Source organism: Zosterops lateralis (assembly GCF_965231275.1).
Source record: "Zosterops lateralis genome assembly, chromosome: 6".
In the NCBI taxonomy this organism is placed as follows: domain Eukaryota; kingdom Metazoa; phylum Chordata; class Aves; order Passeriformes; family Zosteropidae; genus Zosterops; species Zosterops lateralis.
The window spans coordinates 16,235,405-16,259,856 of record NC_139761.1 but is presented as its reverse complement, the minus strand read 5'-3'; the positions used below and the strand labels follow the sequence as shown (position 1 = coordinate 16,259,856).

General features: G+C 37.9%; 1 protein-coding gene across 1 annotated transcript in view; it reads right to left on the bottom strand.

The window, feature by feature from the left end:
- PPP4R3A (protein phosphatase 4 regulatory subunit 3A) overlaps positions 1-24,252 on the bottom strand; it is a 40,614-nt gene extending 16,362 nt beyond the window's left edge. Inside the window, exons 1-4 of the mRNA XM_083862956.1 lie at positions 23,571-24,252; positions 16,443-16,498; positions 6,961-7,059; positions 3,980-4,597 (exon numbers count right to left, since the gene is read on the bottom strand). Of these exons, the coding sequence (XP_083719082.1) occupies positions 3,980-4,597; positions 6,961-7,059; positions 16,443-16,498; positions 23,571-23,712 (915 nt within the window). The 5' untranslated portion in view covers positions 23,713-24,252. The remainder of the gene's footprint in view (positions 1-3,979; positions 4,598-6,960; positions 7,060-16,442; positions 16,499-23,570) is intronic.
- Between the last annotated feature and the right edge of the window lie 200 nt (positions 24,253-24,452).

Below are 24,452 nucleotides of genomic sequence, written 5' to 3'. Positions count from 1 at the left end.
TGGTTTTGGTTTGTTTTTTTTTTTTTAATGAACTAGTTTATAATACAAAGGGAAACAACTGGTGGCCTCCAGTGTGCACATTCGTATATATTTGTTTAAATTGCAAAAGAGCGTCATATAAAGTGAGAAACACCACCTACCTGTCCCCCCACCCCAAAACTCGGCCAACTCCATGGCTCAGCAAGGTTTCTTGGTGGCTATAACATCTCAAGACTAGAATAGGCTGGACCCCAAGCAGTAAGAGCTTGGGAGGGGCTGAAACTGCAAAAAAGTGTTATATATGTCTTTCACATCTTACACACTGTGAATGACAAAATCTGTAATTGAGCAGATTTTCACAGCAGTTAATTCTGCAGGCTGGGAATACTGTTTCCATGGCTTTGCTGTTCATCAGGCAACAACACTATCTACTTTAGTGAGACACTTACATGCTCGCTTAAAATTACATCTCTTATAAAATTAAACTACAAACAAACCAACCTCCAGTTCTCAGAAAAGCCCATCAATACAAGCACATTTTTATAAAGCTTATGAGAAAGTCAACCTTCATGAAGAAGGAGAGAAGAATATGGTTCATAACCTTAATGTCAAAAGTTACCTATTTTCTATTTTTGGTTTTGGCACAAAAGGGCAACAGTTATTTTACCTACCAAAGAAATCAAAATGATCAAAACAAGGATCTTCCACGACTACAGAATTTATTTTTTTTAAACACATGCAAAGTCTCTCTAACAAAGCCAGAACTCTGAAGCATCAGCATATTCTTATCTATGATATTAATCATAAATGAAAAACTGACTTTAAATGTCAGTAACCTTTAATGACTGTAAATGGCCTATCTTGACAGAACATGCCTTAAATAAAACACAGTGGTAGCTCTCAGTAAGGCCACTCAGCTTGTCAAGAAGCACAAGCCACAATCTCTACAGTCTTGTACAAACTTTCTAGTCACTTCTCTGAAAACAGTCTGGCTGAGCTAATTAAGATGAGAGTATTGTAAGGTGCCACTTTGGTTAATACACAGTCTGACATGGAAAGGCCTCATTACAGATCACTTTTTTTCCATGGTGGAGGTAAGAGTTTTTCTTTCCTTTCCTTCACAGCCAGAGAGAGAGAGAAAAGAACAAAACACCCAAATCAGCTGCACACAGAAGAGTTGCAGCACGTCATGGGATATCAGCTACTCAGGGAGTTTACTTTTATTCTGCCAAGTGAAACTTCCCAAAAAGACATCTCTTTTGTCACATCCTCCACAGTCCAGGAGAGACAACCTACAGTCACAAGAGCAAAGGCATTAACACATTTCATTATGCATCTACTAAGAACCTGAGACTCATCCATGGCTTTCAATAAACTACCATGAGGCATCCCAGAGTCTTTTCAATTAATGACTTCTAGAAGAAACCACTTCCTAAGCACACATGTAAAGTTAGCAAGCACCAAGATCTCAGAAGATCTAAAATAATAAATGCCAGGAACTACAGAGAACTATACATCCTTCATGGAGGAACAACCCCTCCACACACACAAAGTACTGTAACACCAGCTAGAGGAATGCAGGTTAAACCACACACAAATGGAAGAAAGCCCTTAGGAATTAGTTATATAAGTGAACTCAACAAAATCTCTTTTAATTCAGTTCTCAGAGCATTATTTATTCTGTGTAAAGAAATGGGAAAGAATAGTATCATATATTTTATACACAGACTGTTGGAATGGGGGGTGAAATGAAACTAGAGTGCAGAGATTACAGAAAAGTGCAACCTGGCCTGTTGCTCTATGAATAAATAAATGCCAGGTAAGTAGCCTGAAACCTTGGGTTAGAGCTACATTGCAAGAACTTGAAAAATCAATCAGTCAATCAATCAAGCCTTTTAAACTCCTAGAAACGCAATGGACATATAATCTGTGAGTCTTTTTTAATTCCCTCAAAACCAAAAATTGATCAACAATGTCAAATTATTTCTGACAGATTCTTAATTATAAACGCAGGGAGTTCTCCCTTCTTTCTAGAGAGCTGTACTGTGAAAGTACTGGGAAATGCAGTATAGCACAGGGTGTAGTATCTTTCTGGTGTGCTCTCATTCTGGGCTCCTCAAAGCTGTGGAAAGCACTTCAACAATTCCAATGTTAATCTAACTCTGAAATGCAATGTTAATTCTTCTGGCTCAAAAACATACATGAAGTAATACTTTATTCTCAACCATAGAGAACAGCAGTGAAGATAACGTTCAAAAATCTGCTGTCACACAACAAATCAGAATCAGATCTGAGCCTTTATTTCAACTGTAAACTGCAACTAACAAGTCTGGCAACAATGCAAAACTTTGATATTCTAACTTAAACCTACCCTACATCTATTAACCCAACACAAGTTGCAAGAGACAGAAAAAAGGAAACTCATCAGTCTCCAGTCCTCAATAAAGGTATCTCGGAACATCTGGCAAACACAGCCTCAATGATTTTGCAGGATCAGGCCGTCTTCTTCCTTGCCCAGTTTCTTTTTCGCAGCTCAAGATCCATCTCAGACTCAGTCACTGTCACTAAGACTCCTGAAAAATTCTTCCTCTCCTCCTCCTCAAGTCAAAATGTATAATCTCCAGAAATTTCCTTTTAGCAACCCTTGCAAAGAAGGTAAGACATTTTTGAGATGAAAGTCATACTGGATGCTCCAGTTGACATCCCTTAACTGAATCTTTTTCAATATTCTCTCCAAGTCAGACTCATAAACTTCTTCAAATTGGCAACTCCAAAATGATAAAGGCCTTCTGATTGTTTCAGGTAAGCAACTGTGACTTTATTAATCAAGGACACACACACAGACATGAACAGTTTGGTTCACCTGGGCATAAGCTGGGGCCTGGTTCTACTGAAGATGCCCGAGGTGTTTCACCTGACAGATCACAGCTCCAAGAGAGTGGATTAAGTGATATCAGTATTCTGATCATTGAGTGTGATGGAGGAAATTTGAGACCCCTGGTTTTGACAATTATTTGCTCTAGGAGCTTGCAAAAGGAATTCTCACTCTCCTTTGCTATGTATTTTCCATGAAATTATACAGGGTACATCCTGAGATGTCAAACTGAAGAAAAATATGATTAAAGCAATCAGTAACACCTAAAACTTGGCCAATTTCTCCAGAACTGGAAGCCCTACAAACACAGTGACTATTCATTTATCAAACTCTGGAAGAAATAAGATAATGATAATTAACTCCTACAAACCAAAATACCTGTGCTGTAACACTTTGCTGAGTTAGCTGAAAGCTCCTCTTACAGAGATGTGTCACCAACTTTTAACACCATTCAGAAAGTTCATGGGTTGGTGCAGAACATCTAAGACATTTGTAAGGTGTGTAAAGCATCAAATAATCTCTTCACATTTGTAGCAAAACATATTTCATGAAAAACTAGCAATTGCAAGCACCATTATTTAGGGATTTACTAAGATAAACTAAGAAAACATTGAAGCATCTAAAGTGGTCTTATGCTCTTAACCTGTACTTTCCAAACAGCTAATTTAATTTACTTCAAAATTAGCAACAGCTACATCATGGTAGGAGATTATATTGTGAAATTTAGGCAAAGTGTTCTTTTTTTTTTCATGGTAACATGACAGAAGATATCCCTAAGTCTAGTGACCAAAAAGTCCCAAAATACAAAAACAACCCTCCAAACTCTATTAAAATCAAAGATTCAAAGTGCAAACAGTACTATCCATTCCAAAGAACCTCATTCAATATTCTACATGTTTGCTCCATTTAAATCAGTTACAGAGAATCTAGTCCAAATCCAGAAATTGAAGAACAAGTATTTGACAACCAAGTACTCAAATCCATGCCTCTTCTGTCACACTCCACCATCACTTACAGAATCACAGAAGTGAAGGTTCCACTGAAGAACCTCAATCTTTCCAGGAATAATCACCCAACTTTCTTTGCCCAAGCACAAGAAAGAGACTATGAATTTTTGAAACTTACCTGTAACATGCCAACTATTTCCACCTTATTAAAAAAGATGAAAGAATGAAGTGTTGATAGCATATTTTCCTCAAAAACTGAGGGAGTGGGTAGGACCATATCTTGAATATACTGTACTCTGTATGTCTGATGTATTTTTTGCTTCAGCTCTGGATCAGATATAGGTATCACCTCTTTAAATTTTGCTGTTTTAGTCAGAAATTCCCTGTGTTTCCGTGACTGTGATAAAGACGGATCATATTCTAGGCATCCAATTACATCCATTATACATTCCTCAGAAAACATGACTTCAAAAAGTGCAGTTCTGTTCAAAAGGAAAATTCCCTTAATAATTTCATATAAGTGGTGTAGTCCTTCAATGTTCTCCAAGTCTTCGCACACGTGAAAAATTTCTAAGAGCTTCTTAATGTAACCCTCATTTTCCAGTGCTAGTGCGAGTTTTTCACGACGTAACGGTGAAGGCAGGGAGGACGCCACGAGTTCTGCGATCTCCTCTAGCCGGCTGAGCTCACAGGACGGCAACTCCAGACCCGGGGACGACATATCATCAAAGCGCTCCTCCTCAGATTCATCAACGAGATCCTGAGTAATATCCACAGAAGGGTCTTTGCCTTGAACCTGCAAAATAACATGTGTCAAAAAGTGGAGTTTAACATTACTGTTAATTCAATGCTTTTTAAAAAATACCATTTAAGTATCACATGTTTTTTCTTTGTATGGGTAAAATAGAAATGCAAATCTAGTCTGACATTGAGTATAGCTGGTTTGGAAAATAAAAGAGATAATGAGAAGATTTCTTTAAATAAAAACCGTTTCTACATTAGACATTTAACTTTATTTATTTTCTAAGAACGGGAAGAAGAATAAGGAAAAGGCCTACATTTTCTGAGTACTTCAAATAAAAACAGAAATTCGCAATTATTAATATGGACGGCAACTTCTTAATAGACTACTGAACTAAGCTGTTTGTTTCCAGTCTTTATTCTCTGCAGACAGATTTTCAAATGCAAATCAGTATTACATTATTCTAGTGATAGCATTAAACACTTATTTATAGGCTATTAACTGCTCTTGATGCTTTTCAAAGCTTCCACTACCTCAAACAGGAGAGAGGCCAGTCTTGTTAATTTATCTGTTGTTTTCAGTTCTGGAGAGCTGCAAGTCAAAATCTGTTACTGTGCACTTTCTAAATACACAACAGAGACACATAATCTTCTCTTAAGAACAAAAAAAGCTCAAACCAACACTGACAAAAGCATGGTGGAGAACTGACTGTCAGAAAAATAATGCACAGGACTTGCAAAGATCTCTCTAGAGATATGAGGAAACTATGGAAAGTATGAATTAGTAAAAAAAATGCACAGATGCTTGGGCACCAGAGTGTATCAGCTTTAATGACATCTTAATTTTAGCATCTGCTTGGAGTCTGATGTGTCAAATTCAGAGAAGCACTGCTGTGCAGAACAGTAGAAGGTGCTGTTGTTTTTAATCTTGAAAATCAGCAAAAACCCCCTGGGAGAAATAATGCTTCATTTTTAACAGCAAGCCGATCCTCAGCATGCTGCTAAACCCCATATATTGTTCTGCTTATACAGCAGCAACCACTTTCTCTATAAATGGTATCAAAGCTTTCCTTTCAGAAGAAGTTTTAATGACTGAGGAAGCTTAAGATCTGTAAAGTACACTAGACACAATTACAATAGCATGGTCTCAAAACAGGATGTAAAGACACTGGTTTCCTACAAAAATATCAGGTCTTTACACGAGGGTGAGGAAACTGGGCTTCTTATCTGGGTGTTTCCTAAGAACAAAACTTCCCCCTTTCCCCAATTTGTTTCTGTCCCCAGCTTTTGGGCCATTGACTGCTAAGGTTCATGGAAATGTTTCTGTACTTATTTACGTATGTGATAAACTGCTGAAAAGACTCATTCTTAAAAAAAGAATATTCTATACACATGTAATTGTGAAACCAGATTTCCTTTGTTTTCAGTAAGAACAAACTTCAAGACACAGAGTGGGGAGAACTAGATGTTTGCAGAGAACAGAGAGAGAGTGCAGAGAGAGATTTAGAGCAGTTTAGAGAAATCTCACATAATACAGCACAGAATTAAGAGAAGTTGTAATGCTTGGAAGAGAAGAAAAAACCCAAACAAGAACTGAGAAAGTGAACTAACATCAGTGAATATACCAATTAAACTCTTTTGGGTCAATAGTTAATACCTGGACAAATACTATTCACAAACAACACTAATTCAGCGACTATACAGTCATCTGGTTGTAGTGGTAAAACATATGTTAAAACATATACATGCTACATATACATTGTTTGATTTCTTAAAATGTTATCTTTAAGGTGGTGATACAGAGATGGAGCTATCTTCTAATATCAGATCAATCTTTCATAGCCTGGAAACATTTACATGGAAAAAAACTCAGAGAGAAACTCAATATTCCCCTCATCTGAAACAAAAGAATGAGAAATGTAGAAAGAGAAATGTAACTAAAATACAGTTTTATTATATATACTATATATAAAATTATATATTGCAGTATATTCTATAAGAAATATATTATAAAACTCACTAAGAGCTCACATACATTCTTCTCTCTACAATAAAACATCAGTAATCTCTGCCCTTATGGCTAAAAGTTAATTATGACATTAATTGTTAGGAAATTTTTTAAGCACTCATTTTGAGCTACACTCCCTTGTGCTAAAATAGAGCTAAAATGTTGAGTAGAAAGACCTGAAAATGCTCCAAAAAAGTACCCAAAACTTAGATTAGGTTTGTATTAAATTTCTGGAAGAAGGAGAAAGTTTTCAAATTTAAAAATGCATAATTTGGGAGAGCTGGGTGAAACAGTAGGTTTTACTTTCTATCTACTGCTGTTCAAATTCACCTCTCAGAATAGCCTGTAAGTTTTGAACACAAACATTAAGATGAATTAGGTTGTCTCAATCTTACATTTATCAAACTTACCTGACATATTTTTTCCCATATTTCATCACAACCTGCTTTTTCTTGAAAGCTAAGTGCCAAATCATAATTTTCAGCTTCAGACCACACAATCAAGGTATCCTTTAAAGAGAGGAAGAGTATATTCAGGCAATATATTTCAGATTTTATTAACCTAAATAGAGTTTAAAGAGTAAAATTTTATAACAAAAACAGCCTAACACCTAATTATGACAGGACAGTATTACAATAAAAATGCAACCATCCCAGTTCATACTTTTATATGATTAAAAATATTCCTGCATAAATCAGAACAAAGAAGTTCCAGAAAGATACCAAAAGTTTTCATTCTAACTTTATGTGACTGTAATATTATAAATCTCAAGAAGTTTGACCTAGAAAATGCACTTGTACCTCAATGCATTCCCTAATAAAATACGGTAACAAAAGCAATAGGTTTTGTGGGGGTTTATGTTAGGGGTTTTTTATATGTTTCAGTGGACCACATACAACTGTACTTTTTCTGTAGGATCAAAGTTACAATATTTTTTTTTTCATTTTTGTAGGCCCCAGAAGACACTCTGCTAATGCACAGAGCGGCTGTTTAAAAGCTAGTCCCAAGATGGCTACAAACTTCAAAGAACAGAAACAGCCCAGTTCACTGCCTGGGACTACACGCACCCACTGCATGAACCACGCATGAGAGTTTCACATATTCCATCTACTGCTCTGGAAGGAAGTTTGGCCCTGGATTTCCAGAAATTACTTGAAACCACACTTAGTTGTATTCACTTCCCAGACACTGAAGTCCTCATCTACTTACTAGGATAGTTCAAGAGTTTATCAGAGCCCTCCCATTGCATGCAAAACCAATATATGAAAGTGGAAGCTGATGCTGCAAACAGCAATGTCACGCACTGACAGGGTATTTGATGAAGTAGTTTACAGAGAGTATACTAAATAACTTTTAGAATAACTAAATAGAAAATAAAACTAAATCATTAAAAGAAGAAAATAAAATCAACGTTGTTTACATGTACTGAATGAAGTTTTATTGTTAGTCTTTTGTCTTCCTGTAACAGCCAAAATACAGCCACAGTAAATACACACAGCTCCATGAAACTGCATTGTTTCAGCCAAAGTGCTAAACCATGCATTCACTCACTAGGACAAGAGATATACAGCATTTCTACTTCATTAAGTACAGATTTTGCTTAGATTGATATTAAAATGAACACTGTCAATAAAAAGAAACCTTACATTTAGATTTTGATGTGCAGTTACTAGAAAACACCTTATACTAAACTATAATCTAAACAGCACAATCAGCCAGTTCCAATGGGTTTGTCAAGCAATACAATATAATCAATTTGCCATTACCAGAGCAGCTATACTGCTTCAGAGGTACTAATGGCTTTACCTTGTAAATGGCAAATAGTTTACCTTTTCCTTTTCCAAAGGGTTGAGGAAGAGGTGGTACACAGAAGAAAGGGATTTAGGAAGACCACCTCCAAAATACAAAAGGAAGAAAAAAATCATAATTAATAGTTTATTCTCTACAAGACAGGTCATGGAGCAAATGAGCAAATTCTCTGGTAATAACAGATTGACAGCACCTGGTACTGCTGACTCCAACAGAGAAAAAAAAAAAAAAAAAAAAAAAAAAAAAAAAAGGCTTTTTCTTTACCATCTTTTAAAACCAGTATGTACCTTACTGCATATTAACTGTAGGTATCAGGTTCAAATTCTAATACATTTTTATCTCTCTAACTGTATTTATACTGCAGTAATGTTCAAGGCCACTCTCTCCTTAGCTTCACACTGAGTAGTGCTCATTTATTAAAAAAGCCAAATGACCCTAACACCAAATTTTAAATAGACCCTAGCAGAACTTGCAACATTCCCATCTAATTACATTTCCATCCAGGTGAAAGTGGTTAGATTTCTAAGTAAGTAATTTCCAAAGGACCAAAATGTATTTTCCTCTTGATAAAGAACACATCTAACAAATGGGGAAAGGACTAAAAGGACATTGGTAATGAAGTGCAATTTACATTAACTGCTTAAGTTTAATAAACAAAAGGTCTAAGTCTCTGAATAAAATCCAGCAAACAGATCAAGACAGAAAAAGGCAGGTAGAGAAAAATGAAAGAGGAAGACAAAAAATTAAACCTGTAGTTTTGAAAACTACATTCACAGATGCAGAGAGATGTGCATTTGGCCATAGCATAGCAATTTTTCCCTTTAGCAAGATCATCTACTACTAAACATGGAAGTTCACACCTCCATGCAGTCTGATTTTTTTTAGTTATTTCTTCTTTGGAAAACAAAACAAAAAATTGCTTAAAGATATCATTTGAGCAGCAAAACAATCATCTTCCAGTTTGTTTCATCAGTATTAGAAGAATGTTTTCCAATTGCCAACACTAAAATTTGAAATTATTATCTGTTGCCGTATCACACAAGGGTTTCATATCTTACAGCTTCTCAACAGAAATCTATCAATTGCTGCTCTCTGGATCTTTACTAAATTGTATTTGTTTTTACAACCTTTCTTGCATCAAAGGGCTTTTAAAAAGAAAACTTGAAAAAAAAGCACTTCACTCTGCTGCACAATATACAGTTTTGTCTAACTTTAAATTCAGCATTAAATGCAGACAGATGTAACTATAATTTCATTTTGTTAATCCTACAAAGCTTATAATCATAAAAAAAGAACAGTACAAGATTTACACATGTATGAAGAAATGACTAAAAGAAATTCTAGATGGAGTTAAAGATAGAAGAACACATCAGTGACAGTCTACTTTCTGTTTATTTTATTGAAAGAAATCTTTGTACATGCTTGATCTGACATTTCCTCAGCGTTGAGTCCACTAACTACTCTGGATCTCTCAGCTATGGAACTGGAGTATCTGCTGCTTCCAAATGTCAAACATTACTTCTTGAAACTCCAGAAAGCAACCGAAACTTCTTAAGAATGCTTCCTCCATTCAAAGAGAAAACAGGAGTAAGGATAAATATACTTAGTAATAATGGGTATTGGTTAAAGAAGTAAGGAGATAAATCTTGCACTACATCCTGATGAGCATAAAATCTTCAGTTGTATTTGATTCACAATAGCAGTTCTGGCTCAGCTGGATCAAAGCCATGTCTTTGTTGCATTTGTTATCCAGTTCTTTGTAAACAATTAAAACGTGAAACAGCAGTATTAAATCAGAGCTACACTGTGTTAACTGTCACAAACCTGGACAAAGGTTTTATTATTGAAGGATCTTACACTGAATTCTCGGCAGGACCCTCAGCATTCTAGCTCCTCATATTCTCAAGGTGATCACAGTTCTTGGCAAGAACTTTTTTAAACAGGATGATAATAAAGAGCTATTGATGTAGAGTTCATGATCTTATTCAAAGATTGAAAAATCATTTACTGCTTTGCAAAAAAAATATTTTGACAGTAGTGCCAGTTGGTTATGGCAGCACTATCTTAGCCCATACAAAATTTGCTGTCTCCTTAGGACCATTTGTATGAATTTGTTTTCTGTTACAATAGCGCTCATAATGACTGTGCACACAAAATAAAGAATTTTTTTAATTAACCAAAGGTTCTGAGTATGGCCTTATTTTAGGAGATCTATGTATTTAACATTCCCATGAGGACGTATCAATCATTTCTATCAGTGGAGCACAGCTTTGTACACTCTAGTCCTTGTAAGGGCACAACCCGAGGCAAAACTCAGAATATAACTGGTGATTCCTGTGCTGCTTCTCTCTCTCTGCTGGCCGTATCAAGGCCACATGAAGCAAGTTCTGGTCAGATGTTCTCCAGAGGCACTTTGGCGTGCTACAGTTTTATTTGAGACATCATGCCTCAGAAGCTAACCTGCAATAACTTAACCCAGGAAACAGCGGCAACCGCACTGAAGGAGGCAGGGTTGAGTACCTATTCCAGAACTATTCATCTTTTTCAAAATATTGCCAAAAGGCTTCTGACTTACCTCAAGAGTAAAAAGTTTTTTTATACACACTATCAACCTAAAGTTCTTGCCACAGCACGCAATAAAGGTCAACTTTTTTTAGAGATGAAATCAGTTTTATTTAACTATTGGAAAGCTGATTAGCAGGTGTCTTGTACAGCACTCACACAGATCTCCAAAGCAACCTCTGGGATTTCATCATGAAGAATTTCAGAGCAGCTAGTACTCAGGATTTGATTCTGCTATGATTAAATTAACAAAACTGTTACTGTTTGACAATGGAATCTCACTACTGTTCACGTCCAGGGACAATTCTTCTCTGTAGCTCCAAAACATTCTCTTGGCAGCTCTATGAGATTGAATCTACACTCTAGTAGTGATGCCCTAAATTAGGTATTTCATAAATTCTTGCTTTCAGCCTTAAAAAGCAAATGAATATCTTCCTATTAGCCATCACATGGTTCAGGCTTATGACACTTTCCTGGCCCACAGAAGGTTCAACACAGCCAGGCTGTTTCTTCCCCTCTTGGACTGCCTGATTGCTAGTTCCTTATCTAATTCCTTAGATTGTTTACAGTCACAGACACTTCCCTGGACATGCCAACCCACCCTTCAGCATTCTGCTATCTAAATATTTACAATCAAAAGTACAGCTTCATAATTCCACGTTTCTCTTTACAAAATAAACTACTTGCACTACCCAGACTTTTAAAGTTAAATATAGAGTCAGTGTGGTAGGTTGTGGCAGAATCTTCAAGCTAAAAAAACCCTGGATATGTAATATCTGTAATAATGTAACAAAGTTTTAATTCTGCATTTGGTTTCATGCACTTTTCCACCAATAACCTGGTTATCTGGATGTGCTAGCAATTTATTCAAGAAACTGATTAACATGCCAAAGATTGTGTTCTACTAGCTTCTGTGTCACACACAACTTTTCAGTAAGTGATTTCATAGCTGCATTCCCATGAATCACATGGAATAAAATCAGTTTATTAGTTCTGCAGCAGAAACTTGACTTACTGGCCATACTCAGCAACAGCACAAAAACCAGAATACACAGGAAAACAGACATGAAGGAAAAGAAACGTATGTTAATTTCGAATAAATGAACCAGCCCACCCCAAACCCAGGAGTAGCCCACCCTTCCCCTTGTTTATTCCTTCACCCCACAAAGTCACACACTTTTCCTTACTACCTTGGCTACAATATGCACAAATTTTATTGAAATAGTTTCAGTGCTGGCTTGTTTGCCATGACAAGGGTATGAAGTTCATCTTCTCTAAGCATTTGGTCAGTGCCCTTTTGGATATTTTCAAAACTTGGCTTTTTTATTAGTAAGTCTGCTCTCCATTATTGAAGGATGGCCACCTTCAAGTTACATAGTTAGTAGACAGTACTCTGGATGAGTTTTATTCTCGTGAGGGACTGAAAAAGAGACTGCAAAAGCAAAGGACACAAGACACCTCCAGGGCAGAGGCAAGACTCTGTAGGTGGAAGCTGTAAATAACTCAAGTCTTTCTCGTATCAGAAAGGGATGCATTATATACTTACTTCATCACTGTGTTACACCATGCACATGGATGCATCTAAAAAAGCTGAGGATACAAGTCTTTACTGTTCTATTTTTAAAGCATTGCCAAAGTATACTGAAAAGCTATACCCCAGTCCACACCTGTATCAGGTTTCTCCCTAGATAAATGCTGTGTGTATAGAGAGTTTTTTAATCATTTAGAGCGGCATAGGAAGAGGTGTTGTCCTAATATAATAGTGCAATTATTCATTTTCTGAATAAGGATCACTTTTTTAAGAACAGCATCTTTGTCATTAACATTCTGAAATTTCAATGCCTTAAACCCCCAAACCTACAATATCTTATACCTTTATTAGAATATTAAGAAAACAATCAACAACAGAAGATAAAAACTAAGTGTTCCACATGTGACCCAGCAATGCCATGTATAATTAAATTCCATTTACTAAACAAAATTTGCTCTTAAGGTGAATGCTACTACCTTCCCAGTAATTAAATCCAGTAATATTCCAGGGCAAAGTTATAGGATCATTATTGTAACATTTTAAAATAAAAACACCAACAAAACATAGAGCTGTAAACAAGAATACTAATTAGGTCCTCATGTGGCTATACTGCGCAGGTTTTACTTTTTCTGAAGAATTTTCTGCCTAAAAATAGTACTTTAGCATAAGAAAAATTAATGCTTTTTTTGAGCCACAGGACATTAGTTTATCAAGTTGTTTTCTTTCTAGTTTTTTTCCCCTCATATGGCTTCCTTTCTTCTAGTTCTAGTATAAATAGTGATAACTTTGTCAGGAAGTGCATAGTTCAGAGCATCAATGAACTTCCACTGGTAGCAATTCTATGCTGCAGAATCAGATACACAGACTTATCTCTTTTTGAACATGGCAGAAAACAGCTCTTCATTGTGACAGACTAATTCATTTGACTACTGAAAAGGTAGTCAAAAGACTGTCTCTGAATTTCATGCTTTAATGAATTATTTCAAATCTCCAGGTAGCAGGTAAGTCTGGAAAGACTGGGAACTAAACTATGCAAACTGAAGTATCTCAGGTTGATGTATGAAAAATGAATCCCTGAGCAGGACTCAAGATATCCCAAGTAATCTTTCTCTCCAAAGGCAGAAAGTTGTTTACTACCACAAAGGGCAGTCACTGCTTTCAACACTAAACACGAAGCAGACAACTGGGACAAAAATCATACAACAAGCTCAGCTCCACAGGTATAGTTTTTGTTGGGGTTTTGTTTTTGGTGGTTTGGTTGGTCATGTTGGCTTTAGTTTCCAAGGGAACAGAGACAGCAAGGCAAACTTGTCCTCGGGTCTTCACACTACTATTTTGATAAATAATTATCTAAGCTATGCAGTTATTAAAACTCACATTATGTATGTACAATGTAATACATATTACATAGGTATTAAAACTCACATTTAAATAGGTAAACCATGAGACTGCATACTTTGTGGTATCAACAATTAATGAGACCATCTACTCCACACTAGCACTAACAGATCAGCACAGGTAGAAGGTTCTTTCATCAGTGGAAGGACTACACTGTTTATCACAAATGTACCTAGAGGTATCTATCTATACTTTTGTTGAATGATCCAAAGCAAATGGCACAGCAAGGTTCCCCAAGAGCTTAGTAAAAATTCTCTCCCCTTGCTTCCAACCACAGATTGTTTCAGTTGGTCCAGTAAAAGACTGTTTCTTCTTTCAAACCTCATGTCAGCCTAGACCAAAGTCAGAATTCATCCATTTATTCCATTAGATATTCAAAATGCCCACAAGCTGCATGCTGTGTCACAGTAGAAATGCATGTCCTGCTATGTGTCCCTTAAAATACTAAGGAGGTTCACCCTCACAACAAAATTCTGAGATAAAAGCCTGGTAAGATCATAACACTGCACAGCTACTTTGAAACTTTAAGTCTTAGATTTCCGGGAGATTTTTCTTGAAATTTTCTAAGTGCAACTAGCAACAGCAGGAGAGCTCAAAAGCAAGTCTTCTATCTTGGGCTGCAATTTCACTGAGTGAAGTGACTTAAGTGGCTTCCTGTAGCCAAAAAGAAAGATCTCACTCACTCTTCCATCTCAGTTCCACAAGTGGATCTTGTGTAAGGTGGTTTGAAAGTTCTGCCAGCACAGAGTTACCAGGTTTTGAAGAGGGATTTAAAGTACCAAGTTGATTTTCTTGTGGTTTAGTAAGTTTAAGCCATTCAGAGTTCTAGGAGCAGAGCTGGAAAAAAACCCACTCTTTCTTTCAGCTGCTAAGCTCCAAGCTTAACTCATAAGGGATCAAGTTTAAACTCTGAACTTGCCTTTTACTAAGGGAAAAAATAAGCAGGCCTTACATGAAAGAAAACAGGCAGATTTAATACACACACCAAGAAGCATTTGGTATTTCTAAGGCTCGGAGTGGAGCCCCATATTCAATCTACATTAGAAACTGATTTCCTTAAATAATATGAATAAATTACCTGCAAATATAAATTTGTCTACACAGCATTTGAAAGCTTTAAAAACAGCACTTCCTTCTCCAGCACAGAGAATGTAAAGTGCTGTTCAAATGGGACAGATTCATGTTAGTTATTTTTATTTCTCTAACCATGTTTTTGCAGTGACCAGTATGATTTATGCAGCACTGGGTCACAATATATGTCAGGAAATGCTGTTACACTGACTGGCATGTGTGGTGGTTTGCACCAATCTTGCAATTTTATGCCTACTTGAAGTAGGTTTCATGTCTGATGTGGTATAAAGCCCACTGACATAAAACTCACCCATTCAGTGCTCTTTAACCAAATTAAACCAGCAAAGCAAGTTTATACCAGATCAGTACTTTATGCCATAGAGCTCTGAAATATTCAGTGTCACTTCAGGAGTTTTAAAGCTCAAGTTACTGTATCATAGAACCATGACCTCAAGCTAGTCAGGATTACAGCTAAAATTTAGTCTGCTTAGCATTTTTGCTGGTCTTGTCCTTAATCCCTGGAATTGATTCTCCAAACCCACACTGGCCTTATCAGTTGCTCAGTATGGGCTGCTTATACAGTGCATTATGAATATTTCAAGAGACAGATACAGGTTAAATTTGTCAAGGAAGGGTATTTTTAGCCCATACTGGTTCTCCCCATTCAGTTCAAAATACAATTCTACAGTTACAGTGACACAACTACTGGGACTGCCTGTGAACAAAACAACAGTATGTCCATGCCTGTAATAAACTATTAAAGCTGAAAGACTGAAGAGTGTTTTAAGACATTAACTGTACCTGACAAGATTTTAACAACTCTGAGCTGACCGAACAGGCAACAAAATACAACCTGGTTCAGCATCTTTAAACCTGTAAGGGCAATTCCCAGCATCCATGAAACAAGAACAGCAAATAAGGTACAAAACCTACACACTTCACTTCTCACCCATCTCAGGAGCATTCTTTAGGGGCTCACAATGTATGGCTTAAATAATTGAAGTAATGTGCAAAGTGAAGGTGAGAAGCTGCTTTTATGGACAGAGAATGCTTTGAAGCAATAGTAACCCATACCCACCTTTCAAGTAAATGACAAAGGTTAACATGTAAATAGCTTTAAAGCCTTCTAGTTTTTCCTTGAATAAAAATACATTTAAAGTTATAGCATCTGAAATATAAACAAGAAAAAAAGCCAGATGATACTAAGTTTCAGATACTATAACCCCTCAGAATCTCAGCTACTTTGTGATTTTCCCAACGATGTTTTGACTCTCTTCCAAAGCAATTTCTGGAGCAAAACAGAGTGCAATTTCTCTGTGTAACTTCATCAAAAGTGCAGAGAAATAACACATGATCATGTAATGCACAAAAATGGTGCAAACTACTTCGCCTATTTTTGGCACAAGAACATAAAATGTAACTTCAAATAGAGGCAAAAAAATTTACTATTTTGCTACACTGTTGGTGTTACAGTGTTAAAGACTCTGCCTTCAAACATGAGGAAAAGAAAAGTATGTTTACCTGTTGCTTCTGGTACGCAGTGTTCGGATTAATTTTGGACTCCAAAAGAAGAGAGCCTAGAAAAAAAAAGTTCCACTTATTTATACGTCTGCTAAAATTTTAATCTCCACATGAATTTTCTGATCACTCTTTCCTTGAGCAATGATAAGTCTCTTAACCCCTACCCTTGAGCTTTTTATTTCATTTGTTCCTCAGAGATATGGTTCACACAGTACAGAATGATGCTCTGAGGACTGAATTTTAAACCTTTCTTATTCTGAGTAGTATTTTTCCCACAGAAAATTTTTTAGACATGATAAAGTCTGCAAGTCAGCAAATTGCATTTCAGAGATTACCTATGGTTATTTTGTGTAAAAATTCTAATTATGTAGTATTTGTTTTTAAAGGTTAGCTAAAACACTTATTTTCCTGAGAAGCATATCTAGAAACTAATGCTTAGAGCTGTACCAGAATAATACCAGAAATTCTGCTAATACCAGAAAGCTTCACACAATAAACTCTGGAACAATGGTTTCACAGCAGGTTTTACTGATGTAAGACACACAAAAGCAATTCCATTCTCATGTCTATGTCCTCTTTCCCTTCCGTTTGCATGTTAGCATTCTTGTGTCACATTTAAACAATCTGAAGTGTTGATCTATACAAAAACAACTTTTAAAACTGATTTTATTCTTGGACCAATCACTTCCCTCATCCACCTTGCTACTCAGCTGCACTAATGCCAGTGCATGACTTAAATTTACATATCTGCAGAGCTTCACTCAGCTTATACAAAGAAATACTGATAAATTAACTTTCAATGTCAATCATATAATTAAAAGGTAAGGCTGCAAGCCTCCCTTTAAAGTGGCATTTCTCCATTTACTTACCTGGTTACACTCAGGATTTAAGAAAAGCGTTAACTTCTCAGTTCCATCACTACAGTTCTAATGCAATGGTATTACTAAAACATGGGCTGCTGTCCCTGTGCTCATCCCCAGGCTGGGCTGACCCAGGGGCAGCACCCTGCACCTCATCAGGGTCACAAGGGCCCCTTCTCGGGCTGGAGCAGCTCCGTGTGGATGAGATCCTGTCCCTCAGGCATGTCACCCACAGCACTGCAGCCTGGTGTCACCTGCAAAACTCCCGACGGGCACTCAGCCCCTCTGGCTGACACTGATGAAGGTGTTGGGTTGGGGGATGTGAGGAAGAGTCTAAAGAACCAGATCACAGAACTCCATTTGTTGTACGAGTATCATTAAACAATTACATAAATATCAGAACATTCCACTGTCTGATAAGAAAGGTTACTACCTGACAAATTAAGAAGCTTTACCAGTGATTTTTATATCCACTAGCTTACTATGTATGTGGTCATCAGATACAAACAAGTGTTTTTGTCAATTAATGTACCTGCGAAGGCAGCTTGTGCCTAATGTCTGTCTGTTGTTCTACAAGAGGCAGCCTTCACTAATGAAGTTAGCTTGAGAAGCTATCACCCTGTCTCAACTGCTCTTGGAATAAAAGCTGTTTACAAACTCAGATACAATTCAACAAGAAAACTGAAATAAATACCCCTCAAGGGAAAACAAGATGCACAGAAAAAGCTCTCCTGCCTCAAGCCCAAATACACTATTCAGGGTTTTTTGAGTTTTTCCAGTTTTCTGACATGCACCAGCTCTGTTACCAAAGCAGCTTATTTTCTTAAGCGTGACTGCAGAACTAAAGAAAAAAAATTAACACAAACCATAGAGAAGGACAGAGAAGGAAAACATCTAAGATGAAGTTTACAGACAAATCCAATACATTCCTCATACTCTGGCCATAGTCTTGAGCTTTGAATTTTGTGTTTGCATAATGATCATCTAAAACCAGCATTTCCTTTTCCATTACAATCATCAGATACACAGAGTCAGTCGTGCTTTCCAAGTCCCAGCTTCTACTATATGAAGTTTTAGAATATTATTTGTGCTATTACATTGGCCATATTTTAATGGCTGAACATAGACTTACAGACGTGTAATCCCAGCATTAGAAGAATATCATACATAACTTTAATGCCATGTCTGGCAAAATACTATTTAAAAAACCTGAAAACAATTGAACACAGACACTTCATCTTCCAAGCTAGAAGCAGACAATAGAGAATGACTTCTTTAGTAGACTTATCAAAAAAGAGCATTTCTTCTCTACTAAACCTGATGCTTGCAGGAAAAACAAATCAAGCTTTTTAAGGCTTGAATTGCTTTTCACTACCACATGATTCAACTCACATCTCACCATTTTGGACAATAACTAGAAAAATATTGATCTGGAGATAGAAACATACTGAAGGGTAAATTGTGCTCTATAACTAGTAACTGCCCCAAATCCATCCTTCTGGAGAATACAATGCTTAACTTGTGCAATAATTTCACCGAAAAGGGTTCAACAAGTCAAAGACCCAGGACTAATCTACTAGTTAGTTCATGGAGTTTATTTCATATACTAATTTTTACAGATCAGGCCCCTTCCTGGTATAAGGCAATGTTAAGTCTTTGTTACTTCCATGTGGAAACCAGGCAGCAGTAACAGATGTCTGAAACAGTTATATTTTTTAAAAAAAGGTTATAAAAATATAACACACCACAAATAAACTTGCATTCAAAGTCATTATCCCTTGTCTGAGATGCTTTTGTCAAAAGCATTACTTTCTATGTAGGTATTTTTCCCTTGGTACTATCCCAGAAAATGTTAAGACTATCCAGTCTACTTCATAAACATACACCAACAAAATTTTATCTGCATTGACCTAATGACTCTATTCAAAGTTAAGTAAGACCTGAAAACTCACCTTAATACAATCTATGTTTTTAGTAAATGCTTCAAAAATATGCAGGTCTAGTTATTTTTTAAATTACAGCCTTGAATGAATTTGTAAAAGTAACTGCAAAACACTAGAGCCAAAAACCAGTATCTGAAACCACCTACAAAAAAAAACCCAAACACCCTGACTTGTAGCATTCTGTTACCTGCCACTGTCATGCAATACAGCACAGCTGGGGGCTTTGTTAGTAGAAAACACCATTCTGTGCTGCAGAAAGAATGCGTGTAGAGGGAAAGACTTGCTCAAAAGTGATTACATACAGATATTCAATGCTATTTTCAATTCTATGTAGAGACATCAAATATCCCAGTTCAACAGTCTTAAACAGCAAATTTGCAGCTTTGTTTACAAATATGCAGCAGGAAGAGACCAGCTAATCTGGAACACTGCTGCTCCCCCAAACTGTTACATGGAGCCTTCCTCAAAAGCAGAAAAAAAAAAAAAGTGCTGCTCATTACCCCTCAGCAGTATAAACATGTTTACCTTTAAATGAAAGTTTCAGTTCAAGAGCTATTTCTTGTAAGATGCACACAGAGGTTTAAGTTCTGCAATCAGTTCTGCTGCAACTGAATCAGAGAAACTAATCCTCAAACTCAAGAAACAGCTCAAACTGAGGCCCAAGAAAGTGTTCTACAATTCCAAGAGAATATTCCTGAGTCTGACACACTCCTGGAGGATCAAACCCAAATATTAAGCAAAGTGGAGAACCAACAGAAAAGAAACAAAAAACTCCCAAGTCATCTCCCCTCATGCTTTTTTTCATTTTGATCTAAGATAAATACTGTGTTGCTTGCCTAAAAACAAGCCAATAAAATCAGTCCCTTGAGTTTGAACAAGGTAAAAAAAACTTAAGCCCAGTTTTGTCTAAGCCTGCTAGTAGTAGTAACTGTGGCAGCAGTTACTTTTGAGTGAAAATTATGAGAATTCCTAAAGAGAGCTCACAAATGTGGCCTGCAATGGAGGGGTTAACTTTCACTTGTCAAAAAGTTTAAATACAAAATCAGTAAGTTTTAATTAAAGGTTTAAGCTTTCAAATTAACACAAACTAATTGAATAGAAATGTTCACTTTAGAGGCGACTTCAGTCGTCTGAGCTCAGAACAAAAAGAAGGTGATCTGAAACCATGCAGTAAACCCCAAGAAGCAGAAAAACATTTTAAGAACAAAGGTAGGCCACAGTAGCCTAAAATACCATGTCAGAAATGGGTAAGAAATCAAAGGCTTCTGATTACACACAGAAACTCACATGGTAGGTGGCATTTTGTAAGAAAGTATTTCACTCTTGCTCTGCTGCAATTCAAGTAGAATATATTACAATTAGGAATCACACAGAGAAACTTTTTGGGGTTTTAAATAAAAAGCAAATAGCTTTCAATATGTAAAAAAATTACAGTTTCATGCTTCAAAACATAATACACCTGATATGAAAGCAGTTTATGGTATTTCTGTTCTAAAATTGATTATTCCAAATTGTCTGCAATGACCCTTAAGATTTTAGTGCCTGGCAACTATTAGACATGCAGCTAGCAACACAACTCACTCATCTATTCTAAATCATTTTCTTTTATGACTGTGTTAAACACCAGCACAAGTTAAAAAACCACTCCTACAGATAAAAACCCCTTTTACCCAGTTCTTATTCCTCCAATTCCAAATGACAGCTTACATTGGACATGGCATATTGATTGTAACTCCCTTATCTGAACAACCTGACCGTGCTATAAAATCTGAGCCACTTGTACAGCAGCCCTACTACACCGAGCCACAGCTGCAAAACCCAAAGACTGAACCATGTTGTGGCCCACACGGCAGCCAAAGAAACTGCTGGTAATTCTGCCGTTGGTCTGTGCAGGGCCAGACTGGCCCTTTAACAGGAGTGGGAATTTCCCACACACAAGGAACTGCTGCTCACGTCCCCAGGACCTCCCCTACTCAGGAAATGGAGCCTTCACCTTCAGGCAGATCCCGAGGTTTTCTGTCAGCTTCCTGGAGTAACTCATTAGAACATGCCAGTGTGCACAGGATGAATCTCAGCTCAAAGTCTAGGAAAAGCTGGTTTAGAAATGCAGGAAGGAAGAAGTTTCATTGTGGAAAGAAGAGCAGCTGACAAAGAAAGACAATACAAGAATGCAATGGAAACATGGAGGCAAATGGTGTATAAGTTGGTCCTACTACTTGTATGTGTTTGTTAACTGGGAAAAAGTTAAAAATCACAGTCAACTATTTCATTTAGTTAAAAAAGCATGCAAGGAAACACAAATTGCACAGTATATAAAACACAGGTATGGCATTACCTTTTTCCAAATCATTTGCTCACATGTAAAAATGACTATTTGCCTTCAAAAGTAGCCCACAAACAATAGACACTGGGAGCAAACAAAATATAAATCAAATTTTATCAGATGTTTACACAAGCAACTTAGAAAAACTAGCCTATTAATAGAGTGCACACTTACCCAGGACTGATACTACCTGCTATATTAAGAACTTTAACTCTGTGTATTATTCAATACTTTAAAGTACAAAGTACACAGTTTGAGAGAGGCCTAAAGTGAATATGCTATCAAATAAACATCTGTGTATTAGGTGCAATTAGTAAGTTTGAGACAGTTCTGCTTTAGATTAGAGTACATTAGCTATGCAAGATAAAGCAATGACTTAATTTTAGTTTTTATACCAATCTGTATCTTCCTTCTTACAGACGTTCATTTACACGTGAACTGGCAACAACAGTCCAGCTCAGGCTCTAATCAGTCTGCAGCACACATATCCCACCGAAAGCTAATAAATGGGGTTTAGTTTGGATGAGCTATTTCTTCACAAGCAGGCTAGAACTGCAGTTATTTTATTTTCTAAAAAGAATTAAAAAAAAAAACAAACACCCCAAACAAAAACCCAGAAATTTTTTAATGTATAGGAGACATAATACTTTTGAAACCTGACCCCAACAGCCATGCAGGCAGCCAGGACAGTATCTATGACAAAACACACTGTAAAAATTAGCCTAAAAATTTAGTGAACTTTTTAATCCCCTTCTCATGTTGAAATTAAACTATTATTTAAAAATTTATTTCCATTTTGAATGTTTTCTCTTGCACTGTGAAACTGCTCAAGGTTAAAATGCATCTTCCTCACTGTAAAATAAATAAAAATCAGGTGTCAGTTTAACCTTTTAAAGTATAATCAAGAAACTACAAGACCTCTCTGGGGGCTTATCAGAAGCTCAATTACCAAAATCCTGCTTAGATGACTGATTCCTCCACACAAGTTTATGATCTTTGCTCTAGAGATTACATATTGTACAGTTTAGCAGAACTTTCTCAAAAAGTAAGGATTAATGATTCTCAAGTTGCTTCTCATCCTACTTCCTACAATATAAAAGCCTAACAAATAAAATTACAAGGCTGGTTGACAGTCACAAGCTACAACTAGATCTACAAGTCACTAAAAACAGTAGCTGTACATCTGATGTAGTAAGTCATGCACTGACAGACTTTAAAAGTAAAATGGTACAAGCTTGATACTATGAAGTACACATTTTAAAATCTCTGATCGCAGCAGTCATGAACTCAACCAACAGTCAAGACTAGCCCAAACATGTAGCTACAGGGCTGGATATTACTACTTAACATATAATACTGACTTATGTTGCCAGAAAACCTGAAAGAAGTTGCTAATCCATCATTTTAAATTTATTTTCAGGAAGACCTAGAACTGCTGAAGGACTGAGAATTCCCACTCAATTAAAAAAAAAAAAGGCATCTCTGAAAATGCTGTTCTATTACATTGTCTTTACTACCATAACCGTACTTTGAAAACCGTTGATAGCTGTTAGAATGTCTTACATAATTCTAAAAGCCACCAAAGAAAAGGGCAGGTGGAAACAGAAAGGTGTTAGCCACCCAACGATCTCTAAAAACAAATACTAAAAATCTAAGTTTTGAATAACTTTCATGAGGGGATCGCTTCCAGAAACATCCAGCGATCAGTTTTGAAACCAGACCAGTAGATCTCCAAACCCATGCAAGATTTACAACGAGACCCGGACGTATTTTGCATGCAACACCGTGTGTTCAGTAAGTGCCCACTCTGCTCGCACTCGATGGCAATCTTCTGTTTCTTTCACTTGGCCTAGCACGAACGAACCCTGGTAGCAACTACTTGCTTTTAGGAATACCACTTGAATTCCGCAGCAAAACACTAAGGCAACAGACACAAAGCTACACCCCGCTCCCTTCCTGGGCAGGACGAGCAGAGACCGTACCTTCAGCCGTACACACTTACCATCACTCTCTGCCCTGACGAGCAGGGACATGCCCTTGAGCCTCTCCACGTAGCAAGAGGACACATGTCCTGTGCCTCGATCATCCCACTGGCGGTCCTCGTTTAGCGTGTAAACCTTCACCCTCCGCCGGGTGTCCGTCATGCTGCCGGCGGGCACAGCGCAGCCCCCACTGCGGCTGCCGATGGCGGGGGGAGCGGAGCGCCGGGCGGGGGCCAGGCCCCCCGGGGCAAGGGGAGCGGGAGAGAAGGGAGCAGCCCCACGCGGGCACGCCGAGAGAGCTCTTCTTACTCCTCTTCAGTGCCCCAACGGGATCCGCATTATCGAGGGTAACGGAGGATTGGGGAACAGGGGGAAACAAGAGGTGAAGATGTGAAAAGGGGAGCTGCTCCTTCGGGTACAGTCAGACGCTGCACAAAAGGCAAGGAAGCCTAGGCGGGGAGAGCCGCAGAGAGGAGAGAGGCTCTTTGCGGGGCGAAAGGCAGGCAGGAGAAGCGGTGAAGAAGAGATCCCGGAGGAGAAGGGGCTCCACGGCAGTGGAAGCAGCGGCGACTGCAGCCGGCCCGGCGTGACAGAGGCAGGCGTTCCTGAAAGCCGGAGCCCTGCCGAGGAAAACAGGGGGGAGGCTGGTGAGGCCGGAGGGAATCAGAGGAAGGGAGGCGGGCGGGAGAGGGGCCGCTCGCCCTGGCCTGTAGCCCGGCTCTATTGTGCAGCAGCTGCCCAGGCCCGAAGCCCCTCGCTCGCCGTCCGTCAGCGCGGGGCTCCGAGGAGCCGCCCTCCTTCCCGCCGGGGCTGCCCGGGCCCTGCGGACACTGCCCGTCCCGGGACGGGTGAACGGCCAGCCGAGCTCAGCGCCCCGTCTTCCCCATGGGCTCCGGTCGCAG